The 21,646-nt window shown below is 36.5% G+C and overlaps 3 protein-coding genes and 1 long non-coding RNA gene across 6 annotated transcripts; 1 reads left to right on the top strand and 3 right to left on the bottom strand.

The window, feature by feature from the left end:
* Positions 1 to 646: 646 nt before the first annotated feature.
* Positions 647 to 5,336, bottom strand: LOC110810003 (U-box domain-containing protein 44-like). The gene is made up of 5 exons (XM_022036029.2): positions 4,639 to 5,336; positions 3,714 to 4,502; positions 2,857 to 3,163; positions 2,165 to 2,629; positions 647 to 1,963 (listed from the first exon to the last, which is right to left on the bottom strand). Exons 1-5 carry the CDS (start codon positions 5,110 to 5,112, stop codon positions 849 to 851), a joined length of 3,150 nt encoding a protein of 1,049 aa, XP_021891721.2. The 5' UTR covers positions 5,113 to 5,336; the 3' UTR covers positions 647 to 848.
* Positions 5,337 to 5,482: 146 nt separating this feature from the next.
* LOC110810067 (Selenoprotein, Rdx type) lies at positions 5,483 to 8,524 on the top strand. The gene is made up of 4 exons (XM_088214175.1): positions 5,483 to 5,753; positions 5,843 to 5,916; positions 7,340 to 7,658; positions 8,232 to 8,524. Exons 1-4 carry the CDS (start codon positions 5,574 to 5,576, stop codon positions 8,331 to 8,333), a joined length of 675 nt encoding a protein of 224 aa, XP_088070301.1. The 5' UTR covers positions 5,483 to 5,573; the 3' UTR covers positions 8,334 to 8,524.
* NDA1 (alternative NAD(P)H dehydrogenase 1) lies at positions 8,075 to 15,801 on the bottom strand. Of its 3 annotated transcripts, none has more exons than XM_088214174.1 (9): positions 15,182 to 15,801; positions 14,858 to 15,071; positions 14,509 to 14,669; positions 14,359 to 14,424; positions 10,085 to 10,248; positions 9,706 to 9,820; positions 9,355 to 9,534; positions 9,106 to 9,269; positions 8,075 to 8,625 (listed from the first exon to the last, which is right to left on the bottom strand). In XM_088214174.1, the coding sequence occupies exons 1-8, from the start codon at positions 15,662 to 15,664 to the stop codon at positions 9,117 to 9,119; spliced, it is 1,536 nt and encodes a 511-aa protein (XP_088070300.1). In that variant the 5' UTR covers positions 15,665 to 15,801; the 3' UTR covers positions 8,075 to 8,625; positions 9,106 to 9,116. The 3 variants fall into 3 exon arrangements, with proteins under 3 accessions (XP_088070300.1, XP_088070299.1, XP_088070298.1); XM_088214173.1 differs by lacking the exon at positions 8,075 to 8,625 and adding an exon at positions 8,941 to 9,017; XM_088214172.1 differs by lacking the exon at positions 8,075 to 8,625 and having other exon boundaries at positions 8,941 to 9,269.
* On the bottom strand, positions 10,302 to 14,352 carry LOC148268986 (uncharacterized). The gene is made up of 2 exons (XR_015817278.1): positions 13,678 to 14,352; positions 10,302 to 13,579 (listed from the first exon to the last, which is right to left on the bottom strand). It is a non-coding gene; the product is annotated as an uncharacterized LOC148268986 (long non-coding RNA).
* Positions 15,802 to 21,646: the final 5,845 nt, after the last annotated feature.

Here is a 21,646-nt window from a genome sequence, read left to right as displayed (position 1 = left end):
CTTGCATCAACCATTAAAATGGGCTCCCAATTAAAAGAACTACATTGCCAATCTATCTGGTAGCATTTTCACAGTTGGATACATTTACTGATTCAGACAAGTGGAGAAAACAGGAGGCATAACATTGAAATTTGACCTCTTTTGCGTTTCACATCCTTAATGATGAAACTAACATTAATGCCAACTAAACTAATCCAGAATTATATGCTACAAAAGTTAGTGTTACTGTATCATTGATTTGACAATACCAGTTATCGATATTAATATTTTAACCGTAGTTAGATTATAATTTTTTAGAAAAATTATTTTTTAAGTATTAACATTCACCAGTTGAAAGACTAGCACTCACAATTAATATTGTGAACTTAAGCTTGTTATAATGTTCCCTATGTGCTAATGTGCTTGAAAATCAAACAGAAGGCAACAACTGGGTCAAAGAGTTCCCTTCCTAATATTCTAACCAGAAATACTTCATATAATTACTTGACATTATGCAACTACTCTTTTCCACTTCATTAAGTGTGACACCAGAGGAGGCAATCACTTTACATTGAAAAGGAGGTATTTCTCACAAGGAAGCCAAATTTGGGATGCTTTTTAAGTGTCAACTATTCTAACTGAGGAACAACTAAAAAAAATGTATGAATTAGCAAACGACATCCTCTTAAAACTGTCCCCCAAAAGAATATGAATTTCTATACGAATCTTACTTGACAATAATGCACAACAAATCAGCTTATTTCTTCCCTCTAATGTGTGTAAAATTGGGTGATTTTTAAATACTATACAAAATAAATAGCTTACAGTATAAACACAAGAAGTATGACAGAATCATTTCCCATCACTACCTACCTTCGTTCTCGAGCTTGACTAGTGTGTTGACCACTAACTCCTGATATTTGCTTTAGGTTGGTAAGAGCATCTTGAGCATGCCTCCTTGCATTGGTATTCCCGTGCTTGAAGGCTTCCACCAAAGCTCTAACTAGAGACTGATTGAGAGAATACTGATGGCTGAGGCCTTCGACTCTTAACATCCTCTCTATCATCCAAAGTGTCTTCTCCTGGAGCTCCCCAGGACGAACTTCAATGAAAAGATTAATTAGAGCACTTACGACACCGAGTTTCTCAAGCTCATCAGCAGCTCTTTTAAGGCCAGTACTAGAGGTGTCCTGTAATAGAGTTGATAGTGCCTCTACTGCAGCAATTTGGACATTGGCATCCTGGTCGTTGAGAAGATTTACAAGAGGTTTAACACAATTAGTCTTTAGCAAGCACAGCTGATAGTCATCTTTGCATCGGGCATTGTGTATAGGACACATTGAAGGTTTTGTAGAACTGCTCCCGCAAATAAAACCCAGTGACGTGCAGAGCCCCTTGGGGACTGGTGGTTCTAAGTCCCTAGAAGCGAATGACCTTCCAGCTTCTGACAAATTCTTCAATCCAATAGCAGCTAGTCTTTTCACTCTTGAATTTGAAGGAAAGATGAGCTGCTCATGGAAGATGGTCATAAGGCAATGCTCTTTGGCCATACTAACAATTTGTGGGTCAAGGGTCCTTGTAAAGTGAAGTAAGAGGCCAAGAAGCCCCTCTACCATGCTTGATGCTGGTCGAAAAGTTCTCCCATTAGAGCTATGGCGCTGGTTCTTGAGACTGGCAACAATCCATGTCAAAAAGCTAGGTCCTAGGAGTTCTTTTACTTCATCTTCTCTTAGGGGAATGTTGGCAAGTATGCATGCAGCATCTGATCTCTCATCATCTGGTGATTGATCATCTAAGAGCTTGTCTTTGAAAATAGAAAGCCTATTGGACCATTTCAACTCATTAGCTAAATCTTGGCCAAATATCCCTGAGAATATTCTTGTCAGCTTAAAAGCATAAATTCTGTGCTCAACTTCTGGATGTTCAAGAAATGGTATAATGATTTTGATGCCATCCCCAGATTTTAGATGAGTCGCTACTGAACCTGCAAAAAGTAGTTACTGCCTCAGTACAACCTACTACACCTAAACTTCTGATTCTATGAAGTAACTCTATGAATACTTGTAGCATTTAAATCAACAGCTTGTAATTACTAAATGCAAATAACAAAAGAAACTATTTTAAAACATGTAGGAGGATAATCTCATGGTAACAAGAACAAACAAATTATTCAGCAAATAATTACCTGCTGCTTGGGGAGAAGAGGCAATTCCGTGCAGAATATGGAGAATTGAAACCTGGCATTGAGGGGATACAACAGATAGAAGTCTTAAAAGGCTCAAGACCATGGATTCTGATTGCATAGACTGCCCTTTTTTGTCAGCAGATGCTAATTCCCAGTGCCCTGGATTTGATACAATGTTTGCCATGGTTGATGCTGCCAATTCCGTCCACTCTAGAGAATAATCTTGGTTTTCAAAAAGAATGTCTGTAAGAGCTGGAAGCACAGCACAATTGACAAGGATAGTTGCATTGTCATCCAAACTAGACAGGTTAAACAAGGCTTGTAAGCTTGGTGCTCTTCCCTCTGGTTTAGCAAGCAACTCAATTAGCACCCTAGCACTTTGCCTTGCAATCTGTTCCTTGCTGCTATTTGTCAGGGTCAGTCTTCCTATGATGGATGCCATCTCCATCTTAACATCATCAGAACCTGTTTCGAGGGCAAGAGCAACTTCAATTAAATTCATGGTCATAAAAGTATACCATCACTTTGTCAAATTGATAAATGTAATTCTCCATGGATTCTTGTTTGCTGCTTAGGATATCTTGTCGTTCTGTCTGGAAACTGATATTTCAGAGTTTATTTTGCAAGTCTACTTCAACTGAAACACACATGATAGTATCCAAAGTGCAAACATGTAATGGCATCAGATATACCTTCATGTAACCTGCTAAGCAGGGGTTCAAATCTTCCCGCTGATGCTAGATGCTGAACATTTGCTTCCACTCTCCCCAACTGCTTTAAGACCTCCTCAGCTAAATTTGATAAAGAAGGATGCTCCACATCCCCGGCCATGCTTGAGAGAAGAACCAATGCCCCTTTTTCTGATGCAAGTTTTATGCAGTAAGCTTCATCACTAGAGAACTCAAGTAGTAACTTCACAGCATACTCTCTCTCTTTCTCAGAGCTTCCAATAAGACCATGTATGGCTAATCTAGTGATACCCTCCCCGAGCATTATCTTCTGTAAAATGTTTTAAGAGATTTTATCAGAAACCGAAATGGTATTGATTCAATCACCAGAAGTGTCTAGCATATACAATTATCAATCCAGACGCAAGGGAATAAATGTACCATGTCAAAATTAACATATAGAAAAGCAATTTAGCATGACAGAAAAGATGATTAAGAAGGAAAATTCTAACAATGTGAGATGATATGCAATTAGACATTCTAATCTTTCCATCAACAAAACATTACTTCAAGTACTGTTATGCAGCACTTCTTTACAGATTGCATATAGACAGATTTCATGCTTTAACTGATAATTTCAAGTTAATTCCTATATTCTTATGTCTGAAGTTCCCTGATTCACTCACACAAGAATTCAAAAGACACGCCTAAAATGTTATCTACGATAATTATACACATGTTAAATCTACTAACAACTGATCTAGTCAAAACAGATGTTACTTCACCCCAATTCCTACAGTTTGGATTACTGTAAACGGATGAAACTCCCAACATGTAATGATCATTTCCTAGGCATCCCATGAAGACCAACAAAAACTAACCTTGCTTTCTTCATCCTTGGCCATGCTAAGGAAAGTCATGAGAGCTTTGCTTCTCAAGAGAGACCCAATATTCTTGGAGGAATTCTTCAATAGTTCCATAATAAGCACAACAACCCCAGCATTCCTCACTCTATATCGGTTCCAATGATACTCCTCCGAAATCCTATACACGTCATCCAACACCCTTTCAATACAATCCACATCAAGAGATTCCTGGCTAAGATGCTTCACCGCCAACTTGACCTGTATGTCGACGTTCCTATTAATCCACTCCTCTATAGCACCTGCCAAACCGATATTTGGCTTTAGCTCCAGGGACTTCAACACCTGCCCTGTCACTGGACACGTAGGGTCCCGCCCGTCCTCTAGACATCGGCGGAACCAATACTCAATCGCTGTCCGCTCGTACGTCTGCGACGACTCCAAAACCACCGGTTCCTTCATCACTTCCTTCGTCAGAGGGCAAAGGAAGTTCTTAAATGGCAGAATGTTGGCCTCCTCCTCGAAATCCACATCCATTTTTGGTCTCACCGAGTCAGGTGAAACGGACCAGTTGCCTAGGATCCTCTCCAGCGATACAAGGATCCGCCGCTCGGTCACCGAGCTGGAACGCGCCAAGTCGTTCTTTAGAAGCTTGACCTGCTCGGAAAGCTCCGCGTGATCATCGGAATCAATTCCTAAGGCCCGTGCCAAATCCATTATTATCGCGCTCTGCACTGCTTTTGTGCTCGGCCTCCCCTGCCCTTCCTTTTGCAGTGTGCACTGTACTCGCTCTTCGTTCTTTGTAACCTGCACTCTCACAAACACCCGTAAGCACACGAAGTACTTCCTCAGGGAACATAAACGCAAATAGACATGATGCCCAACATTTACATAGACGTACTTATTTAAGCAAGCAAGCAAACTCATAGGTCAAGTAACTTACATTGAAGAGAGCTTGCTTCATGTCAAGGGCGAGGTCGGCGGTTTTCTTGCGTAGATCCGGAAGGTGGTCAGCGTTCTGGAGGGAAGATTCAATAAGTGCGAGCCATGAACCGATGGCGACGGTATGGTTCTGAAGGGAGGAGCAGAGAGACTGGCAATTAAGGAGAACGAAGATCTTGCTTCGCTCCCTGTAAGAAGAAACCGTCTCGGCGGCCTTGGCGAGCTCCACAGAGATTCCCCGAAGAGCGGTCTGCGTGGACGCAGGAAGGTCTTCCGGTGAGGGAGACGAACCAAACAGCTGGCGGAGGAGGAGCTGTAGCCGCGAAGCATAAGCCGTGAACCGGCGAGCGTTCTCAAAGGAATCTTGGTTTCTGTTGCGATGGTGGTGCTCGTCCCCGGAAATGATGACTAGGGAGCCATGGATGGAATCAATCGCCAACGCAATATGTGGAGGCGGCGGTAGTTCTGACGTCATTTCACAGCGAGGGATTGGCACATGCTGCTTGGAGAGAGAGAGAGAGAGAGAGAGAGAGATTAGAGTACTTGAAGAGTCGAAGATTTTACTTTCAGAATTTCAGTTAAATGGCCAGTAGTGCGGCGTTCAAGGGTTGTCCTATTGGAGGAGGAAGAAAGAAAAAGGGCGAATCAAAAGTGTTGACTTTCATCGTGGATTTCTCTCACACGAACTGAACAGCAAAGACATGGACGCTCGTCTTTCTGACGCTTGGACAATTTAGACTTGTTGAAACAGATGGGGACAGCCGTATCCGTAACCCGGTTAAGGATATCCAAGCACCCAAACATTGACTTACATTGCATTTTGGTCATTTGCCCTTTTACCACTTCCTCGTCGAACCCGTAACTAATTAACCTCTCTCTCTCTCTCTCTCTCTCTCTCTCGTAGAGTCGGGTATTCGTGTAATCGTGTTTGGTGCAATGGCAGTGGATCGTATTCAGTTGATCCTGGTGGGTCTACCGCTATTCTTATTATGCTCCGACCTCGTCAACCTCTTCACTCCTCCAACTCCCAAACCCCACCACCACAAACACAACCATCATCACCATCATCACCAACATCAACAACCGGTTACCGAAACCCTAGAATTCACTCCACAGGTTAAGAAAAAATAACAATTTGATGTCTTTATCAAATTCTTTCATTTTCGGTATCCTCTGTTAATTGTTTTTGTTTTGGTTTGCTGCAGAAACCAACTGGCATCGGAGGAATTGGGTTTGGCGGCACAATTAACATCGATTTCTGTGCTTCCTGCTCTTACAGGTATCTTAATTTTAATTAGGGTTCAATTTTGTGTTTTGATTGGATATTAAATAGTTTATATTGGTTGTCGTAGTCATCATTTTTTATTCGGCGAATTAATTGATTTGTGTGGATATAAGCGGTTTTTTGGTTTCTGTTTGGTGGAATCTGATGTGCTTGCTTATCATGAAACGATTAACTTGATTTGGAATATTATTTATCACCCCTCGATAATTATGAGTTAAGATTGGACAACAAATTTAGGATATTTTCTCTATTGGAATTGTCTTTAAGTTTCTTTCCGACCAGTCCCAGACAATTTGATCAGATGGAGATTCAACTCTTGGTTCTTCTGGACGTCAGATTTATGCCTTTACTCTTCTGTTAATAAATAAGAAAATAGCTTAGAGAATCATGAAGGTCGCTTAACTCCTCGTTCCTATGGGAACTACTGTGTGTTAATTACATAATTACGTTGTCTAGTAATCAATCAAAATTATGCTGTTAATAGAGAAGAAAATAGCTTAGAGGAAATCCTCGTTTCTAGGGGTGCCACCAGTATCATGCCTTCAGGGCTCCATAAAATTAACTGTTTCTGTGGCCTGCAACTGGGTTAGGAGTGTGTCCACCAGAATGCCTCACGGCTTTTGCTTTCTTTTGTGGATCAGTGATGTCAGAGTCTGGTTTACCTGGTTCTTTTGTATGGTTTCTTGTACGAACTTGGGTTGCAGTCAAACTGTCCTGCCAATGGTCATAGTATGAAGTATTTCTCGGCAAGTTTATTATGATCAGATTTATAAGTAGGCTTTTCTTGTAAAATATGAGCAACACGAAATCCCTATAAACCCCAAACCTCCATTTCATGCACCCGCTGCCTCAATAAATGGGTAGACTCATCAATGGATTCTCTATTCTCTTTCTGGCAACTAATTGGATATGTTTGTTATAGGATTGCAAAACTAGACAATTAGAATTTTTTTTTCAATGAATAGTTATTTTGATTTTGAAAAGATACGTCTTTTCTTTATTAACATATTGCTGCTTCTACACATTCATCTCCAACACCTAATAAGGGAAAACTAATAGTGAAGATCCATTAAAAAAATTGATAATCCACTCATGAGAAAAGTCCTTCCTGCATTAGGCACTAAATTAAATTTGCTTTTTCTTTCTCTCTATTTGAGCCGTATAGGCCTATTCGTTTACTCACTCGACCTAGCTTTGGATTAAACTTTGAATCCAATTCATTTGGTTTGGTACCAAGAATTCAAACACAGATTTGTACTGATAGAGTGAAAAATATGTTATCTGGACTCTTAATTTATATGCCATGCTTTTTTCTGTAGCTAATTTGCTTATTGAAATTCAAAAGGCTTAGTTTGCTTGAGTACTAGTCCTGAGTTCTACCTGTTATGGAAACATGAGGGTTGCACTGTATCTGCAGGGGGACAGCAGTAACCATGAAGAAAATGTTGGAGACAGCTTTTCCTGGAATTGATGTGATCCTCGCAAATTATCCTCCACCCCTGCCAAAGCGTTTGCTAGCTAAAGTGGTGCCGCTTGTTCAGATAGGAGTTATTGGGATCATAGTTGCAGGTGAACATATTTTTCCCATGCTGGGGTTCATGACACCACCTCCTTGGTACTATTCTTTGCGTGCAAATAGGTTTGGGTCCATGGCATCTACTTGGCTTCTTGGCAATGTCTTGCAGTCTTTCCTGCAAAGCTCTGGGGCATTCGAAGTCTTCCTCAATGGGGATTTGGTTAGTGTTTACTCCATCTGTTATATACGTTTGGTTATGTTAATATTTTTCACATTCTCTGCGTGCCCAAATTTGGCGTTTGCAAGTCAATTTCCAAAGTGCAGTAAGCAAGATATGGATTCCATGGGAATAAGCTTAGGATTATTTGGTTCAAATTTTAATTTTATTGAATAAAAATAAAATTATAATACAAATAAAATAATAATCTGAGTACATTTCAAAAGCATAATGTTAATTTGAGTGAAAAAACAATTTAGATGGAGTAAATTTCGTTTTCAATTTGAGTTAGATATTGTTGTAGTATTTTTTTGATAAGTGAAATATAAATTTTGACAAATGAGATTGATTTCTACTCATGCATGGGTGGAAGAATGAGGATGGTGGCAGTGTTGCTCGTGAGTTGTGAATGTTATCCATGAGACAACGAAACCTTTAATAGATTTTATTGTTTGACTAGAGTTTCATTCCAAATAATGTTCTGGGATCAAACAATTCAACTTCTTTTGATTCATCAATTGCTCCATGAATGCTGTGGGAATGATTTTCAATCGGATTTGTATTGTGCATTTGTAGGTCTTCTCTAAACTGAAGGAGGGCAGGTTTCCGGGTGAAATTGAGTTAAAAGATCTAATTGGCCGAACGTTGGCAAAATCAAGAGTCATGGACAGCCTTTGAAACACCTGTGCACCCAAATTTCACCTGCCAGAAGTGGATGGTTCGAAGCAGAAGGCATTGAAGGAGCTTGTTCCTGGTTGCTATGTCTGTGATAGCACAAACTTAAGCAAGTAGGTCTCATAGATTGTATGAAATTTGAAAACCTACTGCATTTCCGTGGAAAACAGTCTATAGAGCATCTTTTCTTTCTATCCTCACAAGGCTTACGGTCACTAACTTCCCCTGCCTTGAAATAATAAGGCAATGGTGGACCTACTTACTCTTTTCGATCTTTTACTTTGTTTTGTGTTTCCTGTTATCAGCAAAGAAAAAGTTTGGTTAAAAAGACCTACCAAATAATTCGGCCAAGGAGCAACAAAGTTGTGTTATCGATATCATTAGGGCAAGTCATGAAACAACCTGGAAATTTGTTCAAAAATAGACGTGCGTTCATTCCATTTGGGAACAAAACTTACGGTGGCTTGAGTAGTTTAACTGTGTGGTCAAAATAATGTTTTATTAACTTAATAACAAAACCTATGCAACCCTTAAATAGATTATTGGCCCATGAAAGTAACTTAAATGGGTTTGAACAGATCCGTTTTACTTTTGGCTGTTTTCTTCAACCTGCAGCTGGAATCAGGGTTCATTTTGCATTAGACGAAAAGATTTCCTGACCGCAGGAATCAATCTGGGATTGTTAACCTGAAAGTACCAAGGAATTTAAGGCAGGACAGGAATATCAGAAGAATAATATCCTAGCAAACACCTCTCGAGTAACAAGTTGAGGTACCTATTTCAGACTTATATTCTACTTATATCGCGGCCAAAGACCAGAGTTGTAGCCCAGTTGACAGCAACATAGAATCTGTTCCTCCAGCTAACGACTCGTGTGAGATATGCAGAGCGCCACACGAACCAGCTGAGAAATCCTGCCATAGATACACCCTTGGCTTCCTGCATATTATTGTATTCCACATGAGTAGCTGATTTTGCACCCTCAACCTCAAAATCGAAGAACCAGAATTGAATAATATCTTACCTTGCTCTGTCTTAAATCAACGAGAGCCTTGTATCTGCCAACAGTTGCCATGCTTCCTAAATGCTTGTAAACAAACGGATCTCCAAAACTAATGTCCTTTGCACTGTTAGCACGCCCTCCCCCAGCTTCACCAATTCTATTCAGAAGACCTGCTAGATACTTTCCTTGCCTCTCTGCAACCTTGTCTCCCCCAACACCACACAACTAAAAACTTGAGAAACAAAACTTATAAAAGAAAATTTGACTCCTACATACAAAATGACATATGCGAGGACATAGGAAATTAGTTTTCTATGGATTCAGCCGCTGATGCAAGGGCTTCTGAATCTGCTGAAATTGTATAAAACTTACCTGAGCAAGAGCTGGAAGTACTGGTTTGCCAGTACTTTCTAGATAGCCACTGCAATCACCAATCGAGAACACATCTTCTGCTGAAGGAACTCTTAACCACTCATCCACACCAATCCTGTAAAGGAAAGCATCCGAGAAGGATGTATAACTTTGGTTAAGCAGTTCAATGACACTGAAGCCAGATGTGATCACGGTGCATGATGGTTGAATCAAAAATTCAAATACATTAGACTTAAAAGTGCATTACATGAAAAGAACAAAAAAGCATCAATCCAAACTCCTGAAAAGATGGAGATTTTCCTCAAAGAATTATTGATCTTAAAAGTTTTCTCTCCATGTGTTAACATCTTAACAGACCACCGAAAATATGAAAGCTGACCTGCCACCCGGAGCTTTTGGAAGTTCAAGAGACTTCACGAAAGGTGATGGACCAACACCTGTGGACCATACTAAGAGCCCATATGGAACCTCTGTGCCATCATCAAGAATTATCTTTTCAGGCTCAACACCTTTCACAATTCCACGAACAAGACGAACTCCTGACTGAGAGAAACTATGAAATTAGATTCAAAAGATCCAATCTAAAATGGGTAGGAAACATTCACCAACATGCAAAAATATTTATTGAAACAACGTTATTTGCTGATATACGACACCACACAGAATTTTATGCACAGAGAGAGAGAGAGAGAAAAAAAGCTTATCGCACACAGAGAGAGACTTGAGAGAAAGAAAACAACTAACCATAAAGAATAAAACTAAACTGACAGCTATATATCTTCCTGCCATTCTTTCCTAACCATTACAGTGTTTTCCACATCAATTTCCGGCCCTTAAGCTCACTTGTTCTCAAGGGAAAAATCTGGGAACTTCTAAGTGAACCACGGCGCATCTTCCCAAGTGGGAGGTAAACCATCTGACAACTTAATGAGTAATTGTACCAGTGGCTGATTGTGGTGCTTAATGAGTCTCCTATAAATTATAGCAATAGGTTGGCGCACTGGACACTGTGATATAATAGGCATTTCTTGCAAAGGCACTGATTCTGGAGCACACTTCGGCTGTGAGACATGGGAAACAGGATGACATTGGCTTCCAGCTGTTAGTTGTAGCTTGTAGGCAAGAGCTCCCAATTTGGTTAGAACTAAAGGACCATTGTAAATGGAAGCCAGCTTCGGATGGGAGCAAACCGCAATCATTAGTTGACGGTCTGGCTGAAGCTTGACGAGGTTTATCACCTTGTTGTTTCATCCGTTGCTGTGCTTAAGTGAAACTTGAAAATTTTTAGCAAGAGTTCGTTCTTGTAAAAACTTATCAGACTTGGAATTTGGGGATCACCTTGAATGTACGGTGTGTGAATGAGTGGTGGATACCGAAACAAAGCCTTGAGAGTGTTGTTTTAATAGATGTATGAAAATTGGTATTATGCTAAAATTTGGCTAAGGTAAGCCATTGAGACTAGGGTTGAAGGTTGCTCATGGCACATGCACCGCAAATAGTTTTCAAGACATCTATTGACGACTTCTGTCTGGCTGTCAATTTATGTGTGGTAGACATTGGATGTATCAAGCTTCATGCCTTGCAATTTGAATAGTTCATGCCAAAACAAACTGATGAAAATAGAATCGTGGTCACTTACTATTGTTTCGGGCAAGCCGTGCAGTTTGAGAACAAAATCCATAAATTGTTTGGTCAATGTTTGTGCGGGAAAAGGATGTGCAAGTGCTATGAAGTGAACAAACTTAGTTAGGCGATCAACAATTTTCCAAATTGAATCTTTGCCATTAGACTGAGGGAGGTAGTCAATAAAGTCCATAGAGATTGTAGACCAAGGTGTTTGTGGGATTGGAAAAGACTGTAACAGCCTATGATTCGCTGTTACACTAGCCTTGCAGCTTAGCATATATCATAATTCCTGAAGAAGTCGTGGATGTCTAGTGCTAAAAAACCAGAGAGAGTTGTTTAAGGTGGCTTGAACTCCAGAGTGTCCAGCAATAAAGTTAGGATGGAACTCTTTGATTACATGTTGTCGTAGGTCTTGATCTGCTCTCATCATCAATGTTCCTTTCCTTCTTTCCCTCCCTATAGTGTGAATAGAGATTTGGATTGTGGCTGTTGCTGCAAATATATTAAAAGGTTCTAATAACTGCATTTTGTTGCCAACTTTGTTGAATGCATTCCAGCGACATAGGCGTGAGCCAAGAACCTGCAATTGCATCATATGAAGCATTGGATTTCTGGAAAGTGCATCTGCAGCAGAATTATCTCTCCCTTTCTTATATGTGATTTCAAAATAGGATCCCATCAGCTTGGTAAACCATTTGAGTTAACTTGTGGTAGCCATCCTTTGCTTGAACAAGTACTTGAGACTATAATGATCAGTTAGCACCAAGAACTTCCTTCCCATCAAATATTCTTGCCCTTTTGACACTCCAAAAACGGAAGTCATTAGTTCCTTTTCGTAAACCGAGTAAAAGATTTTTTACTAAAAACACCTGACTTATAAAGGCAATTGGGTGGCCCTTTTGCATCAGAACTGCTCCCATTCCCTTTTGTGAATCAAATGTCTCCACAACAAACTGCTCCTTAGAGTCAGGCAATGCGAGTACTACAGCTGTGATCACTCTATGTTTGAGTTCCTCAAATGCTTGCCAACACTTCTGGCATCCACTGGAAATAAGCTCCTTCAGCATGTTGTCAAGTGGTTAAGCAATTATTCCATATTGGTGAATAAAACGTCTATAATAGACTGTAAATCTGACAAATCCAGGAAATTGTTTTGACATTGTTAGTTACTGCCATTCTGTAATGACTAGGATTTCCTGCGGATCCATTGAAACTCCTTCACCTAAAATCACATGTCTAAGGTATTCGACCGAAGAGGTACTAAAGACACTTGCTTTTCTTAGCATAAAGTTGGTTTTGTCTAAGAAGAGCAAGTACTTGAGTCAAATGATAAGCACAGTCAGTAATATTTGAGATGTATACAAGAATATCATCTAGAAAGATAATAACAGATTTTCTAAGGTTTGAATTTACACTGTTCTGAGTGCTTGAAAGGTGGAGGGAGCGTCGGTGAGTCCAATTGGTATCACCAAAAACCCGTAGTGTCCCCTCATGTGTGCTGAAAGCTTATTTCTCTGCCATGCGTATCTGCTAATATCCAGAGCGTAAATCAAGTTTAGGAAAATTGATGCTCCACCCAATTCATCCAAAAGTTCCTTTATAATGGGAATTGGGAACTTGTCTTTCACAGTCCACATATTAAATTCCCTATATTGATGTGCATCCTCCAAGACCCATTTTCTTTTTCACTAACACAATGGGTGATGAGAAATGGCTTTGGCTTTCTCTAATGATCCGGATTCCATCAGCTCTTTTACAATTTCTTCGCTCACATCTTTTTGTTCTCGGGAATGCTTGTAAGATGTGATATTGATTGTTTTTTGGGGGCTTGTTGACAAGATGCAGTGGTCATGACTTCTGTGAGGTGGTAAGGTCTTTGGTTCTGTGAAGACATCTTGGAATTAGCTCAAGATTGGCTGAAGGAGGTCTGAAGATTCTGGTGGCTTGGTTGGTTCTCTGATAGCTAGACTGCAGATATAGTCCAGAGTTGCCCACACGATTCCTTTTTAATGAGCTGCATCATCTTTGCTTGGGAGATTTGTTTCATTTCTATCTCATCTTCTCCTGTCAATCGTATCCATCTATCTCCCCTTCTAAATATCACCTCAGCTGTTTGAAATTTCATACGATGTCATCTAAACTGGTTAGCACTAAATTTCCAAGATGGCTTCCACACACTGGTACCACAAAAGGATTTGCTTGGAAATTTTCCCCTTGCATACTCCAATTTACATTTTCACAGCATTGGCTGCACAAAATAGTATGACCACTCTTATTTTTTTAAAAAAAAAATAGTATGACCACTCATTTTATTTTTTTTTTAAAAAAGATAGTAAGACCACTCACAACTTCAATGCACATAGGTTTTGTAGTAGTCTCCACAGTCCACTGTCTTACTAACGTCACTAGCAATTGTTTTACTTCTCCTAATACTTGCTTTGTTCCTCCCACATCCTGTTTCAAGATTCCCAATTCATGGTCCATTTTCTCCTCCAACTCCACCATCTGTTTCCCTAATTCTTCCATTTCTTTAATTCTTGTGCCCTGGTATTGTCAAAAATTCCCATAGACCCAAAACCGTTCTAATACTACTGATACAAACAGAATTTGTGCACTGAGAGAGAGAGAGAGAGAGAGAGAGAGAGAGAGAGAGAGAGAGAGAATTTTATCACACACGCAGAGACCTGAGGGAAAGAAAACTTGGTGTATTCAATTTTGGTTCTCATTACAATTCCGTATACTGCTATTTGTAGTAGAGAATCCAACTAACTGTAGAGAATACAACTAAACTAACGGCTATATCTTCCCGCCATCCTTTCCTAACCATTACAGTGTTTCCCACATATCAATATATATACATATATATATATATATTATCAATATATGTATGTGGGTATATATATATATAACTGAAGAATCTTCATATTTTTCCCTTCTGAATTTCAATATAAAGACCACCTATGTATATGCAAGATTGGTCCTACCAATGTGTTTAGGGTGTGTGCGCAACAATCAAACATCCCTCACCTTTACCAACTGTTTAATCGCATAGTGGCGGAGGCGGTCATCAAAAGAAGATAGAATCTCTTTCGCCTGAGAAGATAGGATCCATGGGATTAAATTCCATTTGCAATTATTCAACTATATGTTCATAAGACAGAACTTTATTGGACCTACCTCAATCAAAGTAACATGAATATAATCTTTGACATGGGCGTATCTTTGATGAACATCTCTCATAATAAAATCACTCAGTTCACCACTAAACTCAACTCCTGTAGGACCACCTCCTACAACAACACAATGCAGCATTCTTCTTCTCTCTGCCTCTGAAATCCCTGTCTCCACCAAACCAAAATTGCAGTATAGCTCAGTTCATCCGGAACCAAACATGAAATTAGGGAATTTATAGATTATAATTAAACATAGCTTGACTTTGGTTCCGTTCTCAATCTCGAAATTGAGACATTCATATTTAGAAACTAATTTATATTGCTTATGTATGATCAATCATATAGTAGGTTACCGGGGATATCAGAGAGCATCAGGTTCAGGAGTAGTCTTCTTCGAATCTCCTGAGCATGGTGAACTTCACGGAGAAAGATTGCATGTTCTTTCACTCCATGGATTCCAAAAGTGGAGGCCTCTGCCCCACAAGCAATCACCAATTTGTCATATGAGACCTTGAAATTCCACGGAACCGTAGTCTCGGATTCATCAGTGACAGTCTCACACTTTACCTTTTCCCAAAATCAAAAATCCAAATTCCCACCATTACGAAAAAGCTTCACCTTAAAAAAATTCACTCATCAATTGTATGAAAAATCATAATCTATCAGATATATTATACCAAGTGCTTGTCAGTATCGATGCCAGCACAGTTAGCGAGGAAGAAGTAGGAGCCGGGTTCCCGGGAAATTGCGGGTTGGATCCGGGCAATGGGTTCGGCTACGGACCTGAACTCGAGGGTTCCAACACAAGTGGAAGCCAAGAGTGGCGTGAACACCATGTGGTTCCTCGGCGAAATACAAACGACGTCGTAGGTTTTGGTGTCAACGCCTTTCATAAGCCGGCAAGCGGCCCAACCGGAGCCCAAAACCACCACCCTGGGCTTCTCGCCGCGCTTAGTGGGTCCCAGCCCCTCGAACCCTGGATAACAAGCGCTGGGAGCAGCCGTTGATGCGGTTGGCGGTGACTGGCATTGACGGTCATGATTGATTTGTTGATGGGTACTGAAATGTGAGAGGAAAATGGGAAAGCATGGATTTAATGCTCTGGGTTTGATCGAAGATTTGATGGTCGTGATTTGGATCAGGTTCTTGAACCAAACCATGTCTGTTTTTGATGATGATGATGGTATTCAGTCTTCCATTATATATATGTATACATGGATAAATAAATGAGAAGTGAAAACGTAGTAAAATCAAATCAAATCAGACACCTCTTAAATCATAAGTGACTTGATCGTAAAATTTCAGAAATTGGTATTTGTTTTTGGATTTAGGGCGCTTAAAATAATATTATCCTGAAAATACATGTTTAAATAATAAAAATTAATAATTACGTTATTTAATTTTTATAAAAGTTTTAGTTCTAAAAATCGTACAAATAATAATTTCTTACCTTTTTTTTTTTGTTTTTAAAATTTATTATTTTACAAAATATCTTTGAATATTTTTTGCTGGCGTTTTTGTTGACTGCAAAATATACGTGGCAGTTGGTGGAGCGTGCCATTTCTGGGGAGCTAGATGACGTGTTTCTCTGGTATCATGAGAGCACATGCTTACTCATACTCAGAATATGCAGTCTGCTCATATTGGGATTAAATTTTTTAAATTTTATATTTATAAAGTAATATAGTAATTAAGATTTTTGTATTCTATTTAAAAATTATAAACTCAAATATTCTAAAAAATTTAAAATTTGTTACTCATAAAAATATATTATATTTTAGTTGTGATAACTTGAAACTTCATTCGTATTAATTTCATATATTTGATATATTTAATTTAATTTTACATATGTTTAAAAATATATAATTAAGTTAAGAATATAGTGTAAAGTTAAACAGAAAAATGATGGATAAGGATGAAGGAGATAGAATAAGCATGAAGAGGCATGAGAAAATGTGATAATATTTTAAATGAGATAGTATAATGAAAAGTGATAATTACTAGATAAAATGATAACTTTTAGATTAAATAACATATGAAAAGTAATAATTTTTTAGATGAAATGACATGTGAAAATGTCTTTTAGATAAAACAGTATGTAAAAAGTGGTAACTTTTTACATGAAGTGATATGTTAAAAGGTCTTTTAGGTAAAACGATATGTGAAGAGTGATAACCTTTTAAGTAAAGTGATATGATGAAATGTGACAACTTTTAGATCAAATAGTAAGACGGAATAGTGACAACTTTTTCTGCGTGGCTCTCCACTCTTATAAATGGGGGATAAGAGAAGGGAGGAAGAGACATTCCGAATGAGAGAAAAATAATAATAAGCATAGAGGTGAAGGAAGAAGATGGAGTACGAAATGTGTGATATTTGATAGTATTTTGAGATTTTAGATAAAAATCTTGGGGAAACTTTCCTTAATTTGTGAGAACAAAGAAAGAAGAAGAGAAAAAGAATAAGGCTCACGATCAAAAGGAAACTATAAACCGTTAGAAAGGTAAATTTTTTCTTAAGTTTTGAAGTTCGGTTTCTCTTTAATTTTTTAAATTAGTTTTTGAGTATTGTGTTGGATATTTTTGAGTTAACAAAGTGACCAAAAATCATCTCGAAATTCTGCCAAAAATTTTAAAGTAAAAAGTCATAAATAAAGTCAGAACTCTGTCGAAATTAAGACTACGACTGCAAAAGATCTAAAATGAGTGAATATTATAAATTCATAACCTACGTAGTTTTGAAGCATTTTACGTGTGCACATGTTTAATTTGTCTTCTATATTTGTTAAATAAGTATTTGTTAAAATTTTACTTCGATATAAATATTATTTCGCTTTGTGTTTTCGAAATATGATTTTGATATGTATGTTTCACTCAGTATGGAAAGAAGTTACTTTGAAAGCACCTGCATTATGCTAGGCTTTAATTGGGCAGTACATCACTGTTACGTGTTCGAGTGTATTGGCAAAGTGATAAATATGTACCCATACATAACTATTATGTGTTCGGGTGTATGAAAAAAATAGTCTTATTTGCGTACCCTAACCGTTCCATGTTTGGGGGGTAGCAGTGTTTCAAAGTACTCATATATGTCATTCTGTGTTTGGATAAATGGGGAACCAGTAATAAGTATCTGTGCCTATATATAATGTGTGGTAATTGATTGATCCTACATAATAGTGATGAGGTATACAATAACCATCTATTTTTTGATTTGTACTTTCATCTTTTGATTCATATCTGTTTTAGAATGATTATATGATATATGTTTTGTTGTGTGTAAATAAACTATATGTTACATGTACTATATTGTGATTTCACAATATTTTTTATTGGGATATTTTATCTCACTCTCAATATACAGAAGATACCTTTGCAGAGTGAGCGGTGATACAGAAGAAATCTCTGAAGTCTAAACTCCGATATTAAGGTTACTGTTTCGTATTTTTGTTTAGTAAAGAAAATAAAGAAATTTAGAGTTTCATTCATATGTTTATATTTTATATTTAAAGGATGTAATGTTTATGCGACTCTTTTATTATTAATAAAGTTAAGTTATTTTACTTAACTCGAATTTATATGATTTAAAGAAATATGCTCTGATCATTATCTTATAAGGGGGGGTGTGATATGTGATGTTAGTGGTAATTGATGCGTAATATTTAATTTAATAAAATTAAAAATTTAATATTTCAATATATTAATGAAATTATAATAATTAAATTAAAATAAATTTCAGTAGAATTATTATACTTATGTGTAACAATAAATATTTCATAATTGTTAATCTAAGTGCCACGACATTAGTTTAAATATTATATAACGAATTAAAAATCTGAATTCTAAAATTAAATTTATATGAACATTTTGTTACCTAACTTTTTATTTATTAAATTTATATGAACTAATCAAATTGTCAAAGATAAAATTATGTAAATTAAAATTTCCCCAATATTAACATAGAAATGACATCAAACAACATAAAACACAACAAATAATACTTAAATATCTAATGACAACACAATATACATCTCTAGCTATAATCCTAAAATTAAGTACATATTCATGACTATAACAAAAATATGTTTTTGTTAATTTTATTTTTCAATATATGTAATATAACTTTTTTATAGTAACGTCATTTTTTGTATATATTTTTTTTATATATAAACGTGAATAAAAACTTCATTAAAAATTTAAGTTAATGATGCACTTTTTATGTTGATTTACAACAATTGTAATTTTTTTTTACTGAAAATTTAGGTAGTATAATACTTTTTTAGTAGTGTTAATAATATGGTTTCAAATTTTACTTCAAATAACCTTTTAGTTATCTATACATCTTTTAAGTTCTTGCGAAGTTGTTTGGTTATAATTATTATATTCAAAAAGCTTATAAAGTTTTTGAAATATTAGTGTTGGCCGTCTAAATGACTAAAATTTTATCGTAAAACATATTTCTTTCCCTATTTCATATCTATAACCTCCAATAAATATAATAGATTTTGGACTTATTTTACCATTTCTCATAAAATGTAAAATCTTTAATGGGTTTTTGCTTATAAATTTATAACAAGCTTTTAAGAGGATTATCGGTACATCTTCACATCTCCATCAATTAATTTATTTAAAATTTTAAAATATAGAGAAATAATTTTTTGAAAAAAAATTTAACATAAACTTGTTAGGTTTCAATTAAAAAATATAATTAATTATCTAAAATTAAATTAATTCTCAAATTAATTCATATGAATTAATAATAATAATATAAAATTAAATTAATACATAATTAAATAAAATAATAAATAAATAATGACTATAAAATAAAATAAACAATTAATTTTATATAAAAAATCTTTCGATATAAAACAAAAAAATCACGAATCAAACTTTTAAAAAAAAAAAAATCTACTAAAATAAGTACAGAATAATCCAATAAAAATTAAATCCATAATAAAAAAGACCATACTATTTTCTTTTATTTCAGTGGGAAGAACTTGAGAAGAGAGTTAACCAAACAAAAATAAAATAATTTTTGCTTTCATTAGAAAAAGACAAAATAGATAATGTCATTGATGATGTCATTGATGAGAAAGATAAAACTCTTTTTTTTTTTTTTCTCTTGGTTATGACTCAACCTATACACTCGCACATAAAAAGCTCTTCCTCCTTTCTTTTTTTTTTTTTTTTTAATTTTCTATTTTTTTTACTTTTTTTTTTTTCTAATACAATTACTATGTTCTCACTTATTATTATTTGTCAAACTAAATATCATAGTTGCTGTTGATAAAAAATAGGCAAGTGGTTCAACCACAACTTGTTCTGTAGCTCTAGGTGCCAATATATCTTCTTCCTCATTGACAATATTTTGTATAATGATCGAAAAATCCTATAATTTCGAGACCCAAAGAAAGAATGGTACGAAGGATTTAGAAAATGTATGACTTGAAGAGGAAAAACAACATATGTATGTAAGCTATCTATTGATTTAAGTATAATGATCATGCTTGATATTTTTTTAAGTAAGGATATAAAAAGAAAAAAACATATAAGAAACCTGGGCAAAAATACAAATTTGAAAACTATTTACAGATAAGCAAAAAGGGAGTAGCAATGACCAATCTCTGATAGACACCTATATCAACTATGTCAGAGGTTGTTGTTTAGGTGGAACGACTCATATTTTTGCCACATAGACCGATATAGCAGCTAAGACGACACAAATGCAAAACCCATCAATGGACGACCCATATTTCATTACCATCCTCAATGTCTCTGATCGTTCTCTTTCACTTTTAAATAGGATGTCGGGCTGTTGGGGAATAGCGAGAGGCAAAAAATTCATAGCAAGAGAAAAATCGAGAGGAAGGTTTTTGTGTAATTTCTCAGCAAGAACTGCTGGTGGGGAAATTAGGAGTGGAACGAGGGAAGAATATGTTAATAAGATTAATGTCATTGCTAAAAACAAAGGTAAGTAAAATTTGACTCTCACCACACAGAGTAAAATTTATCTTTTAAATTCTTTGAGATATTTTTAGGAAGCAATGAGTTGATATGGGAATAATGATATTTTTTTGTGAAATCATATTTGAACTAGGAAAAAATAAGAAAAATGGAGAGTAAGATTCGAGAAAAAACAAAAGATTAGATAAAATAATAGAATTACCGTCCGATTGGCCATGAGAAGAAGATAGAGGAGATATGTTAGAAAGAAATATATGAGGCAAAATTGAACGGATGAGAACGAGAGAGGGATAGAAGATAAAAGAAAAAAGGAGAAATAGTGGTCTTAATCTGATGTTTGCTTGGGAATCTTGCATACGCTTACCATGTTTATGCATACTCATTTCATGTTACTGTATTCCAAGTGATATTTTCTTTATTTTTCTTTAGGCCAAGTTGTTGGGTTGAGGGGTTGATGTCCTGGGTCTAGATTGGCATTTAAAATGTCGATGAAACATTACGCTCGTATGGTTAATTATTGTTCATTGACTGATAATGGAATTATATTGAGGCCCAGCTACTGGGTTGGGGGGTTGATGCTTGAAAAATTATTATTCTTTTATCTTTTATATTTAATTCTCTTGATGTGCTTATTGAAATGCCTAGAAACAGTGGTGTGGATAAGCTTACCTGTGTTGAATACTAGTTTGAGTTTGGGTAATAGATTTGTGAGGTTATTGGGGATGACCGAGGACTTCATAAAGAGGAACTTGAAAGGTGATGAGAATGAAAGGGGAACGTGTTACAAAGAGTAAAGAAAATATAGAGAAGCAGTGAACGAGTACAATAAGTACGGGTGTAGAAAAGGAAAAAAAAAAGAAAAACAAGAAGAATTATGGACAATGAAGAAAACATAGGGAACTGCAGAGTGTAAAAAAAAAAGGGTAATATAGAGGGTCATGTGTGGACAGAAGTTGAGGAGGAACAAAAAAGAGTTGTAGAAAAAAAATAAAGAGGCTACTGGGCCGAGTTTGGGTAGAAAAACAGACAGTATTATGGTATCGCACAAATCATGTGTGAAGAATGAGTGTAAGAAAAGTAGATGGTAAAGGAAAAAAAAAGTTAAATGATAAGTTGAACAATGCCCAGTACCAGAATTTAGTTGTAAATTTCTAATGGTTTTAATGTGATTTTCAAATT

The sequence above is a fragment of the Carica papaya genome, chromosome 2 (assembly GCF_054855325.1).
Source record: "Carica papaya isolate Zhongbai chromosome 2, ASM5485532v1, whole genome shotgun sequence".
In the NCBI taxonomy this organism is placed as follows: domain Eukaryota; kingdom Viridiplantae; phylum Streptophyta; class Magnoliopsida; order Brassicales; family Caricaceae; genus Carica; species Carica papaya.
Note: the sequence above shows the minus strand (reverse complement) of the source record. Positions and strands in the feature narration are given on the sequence as shown.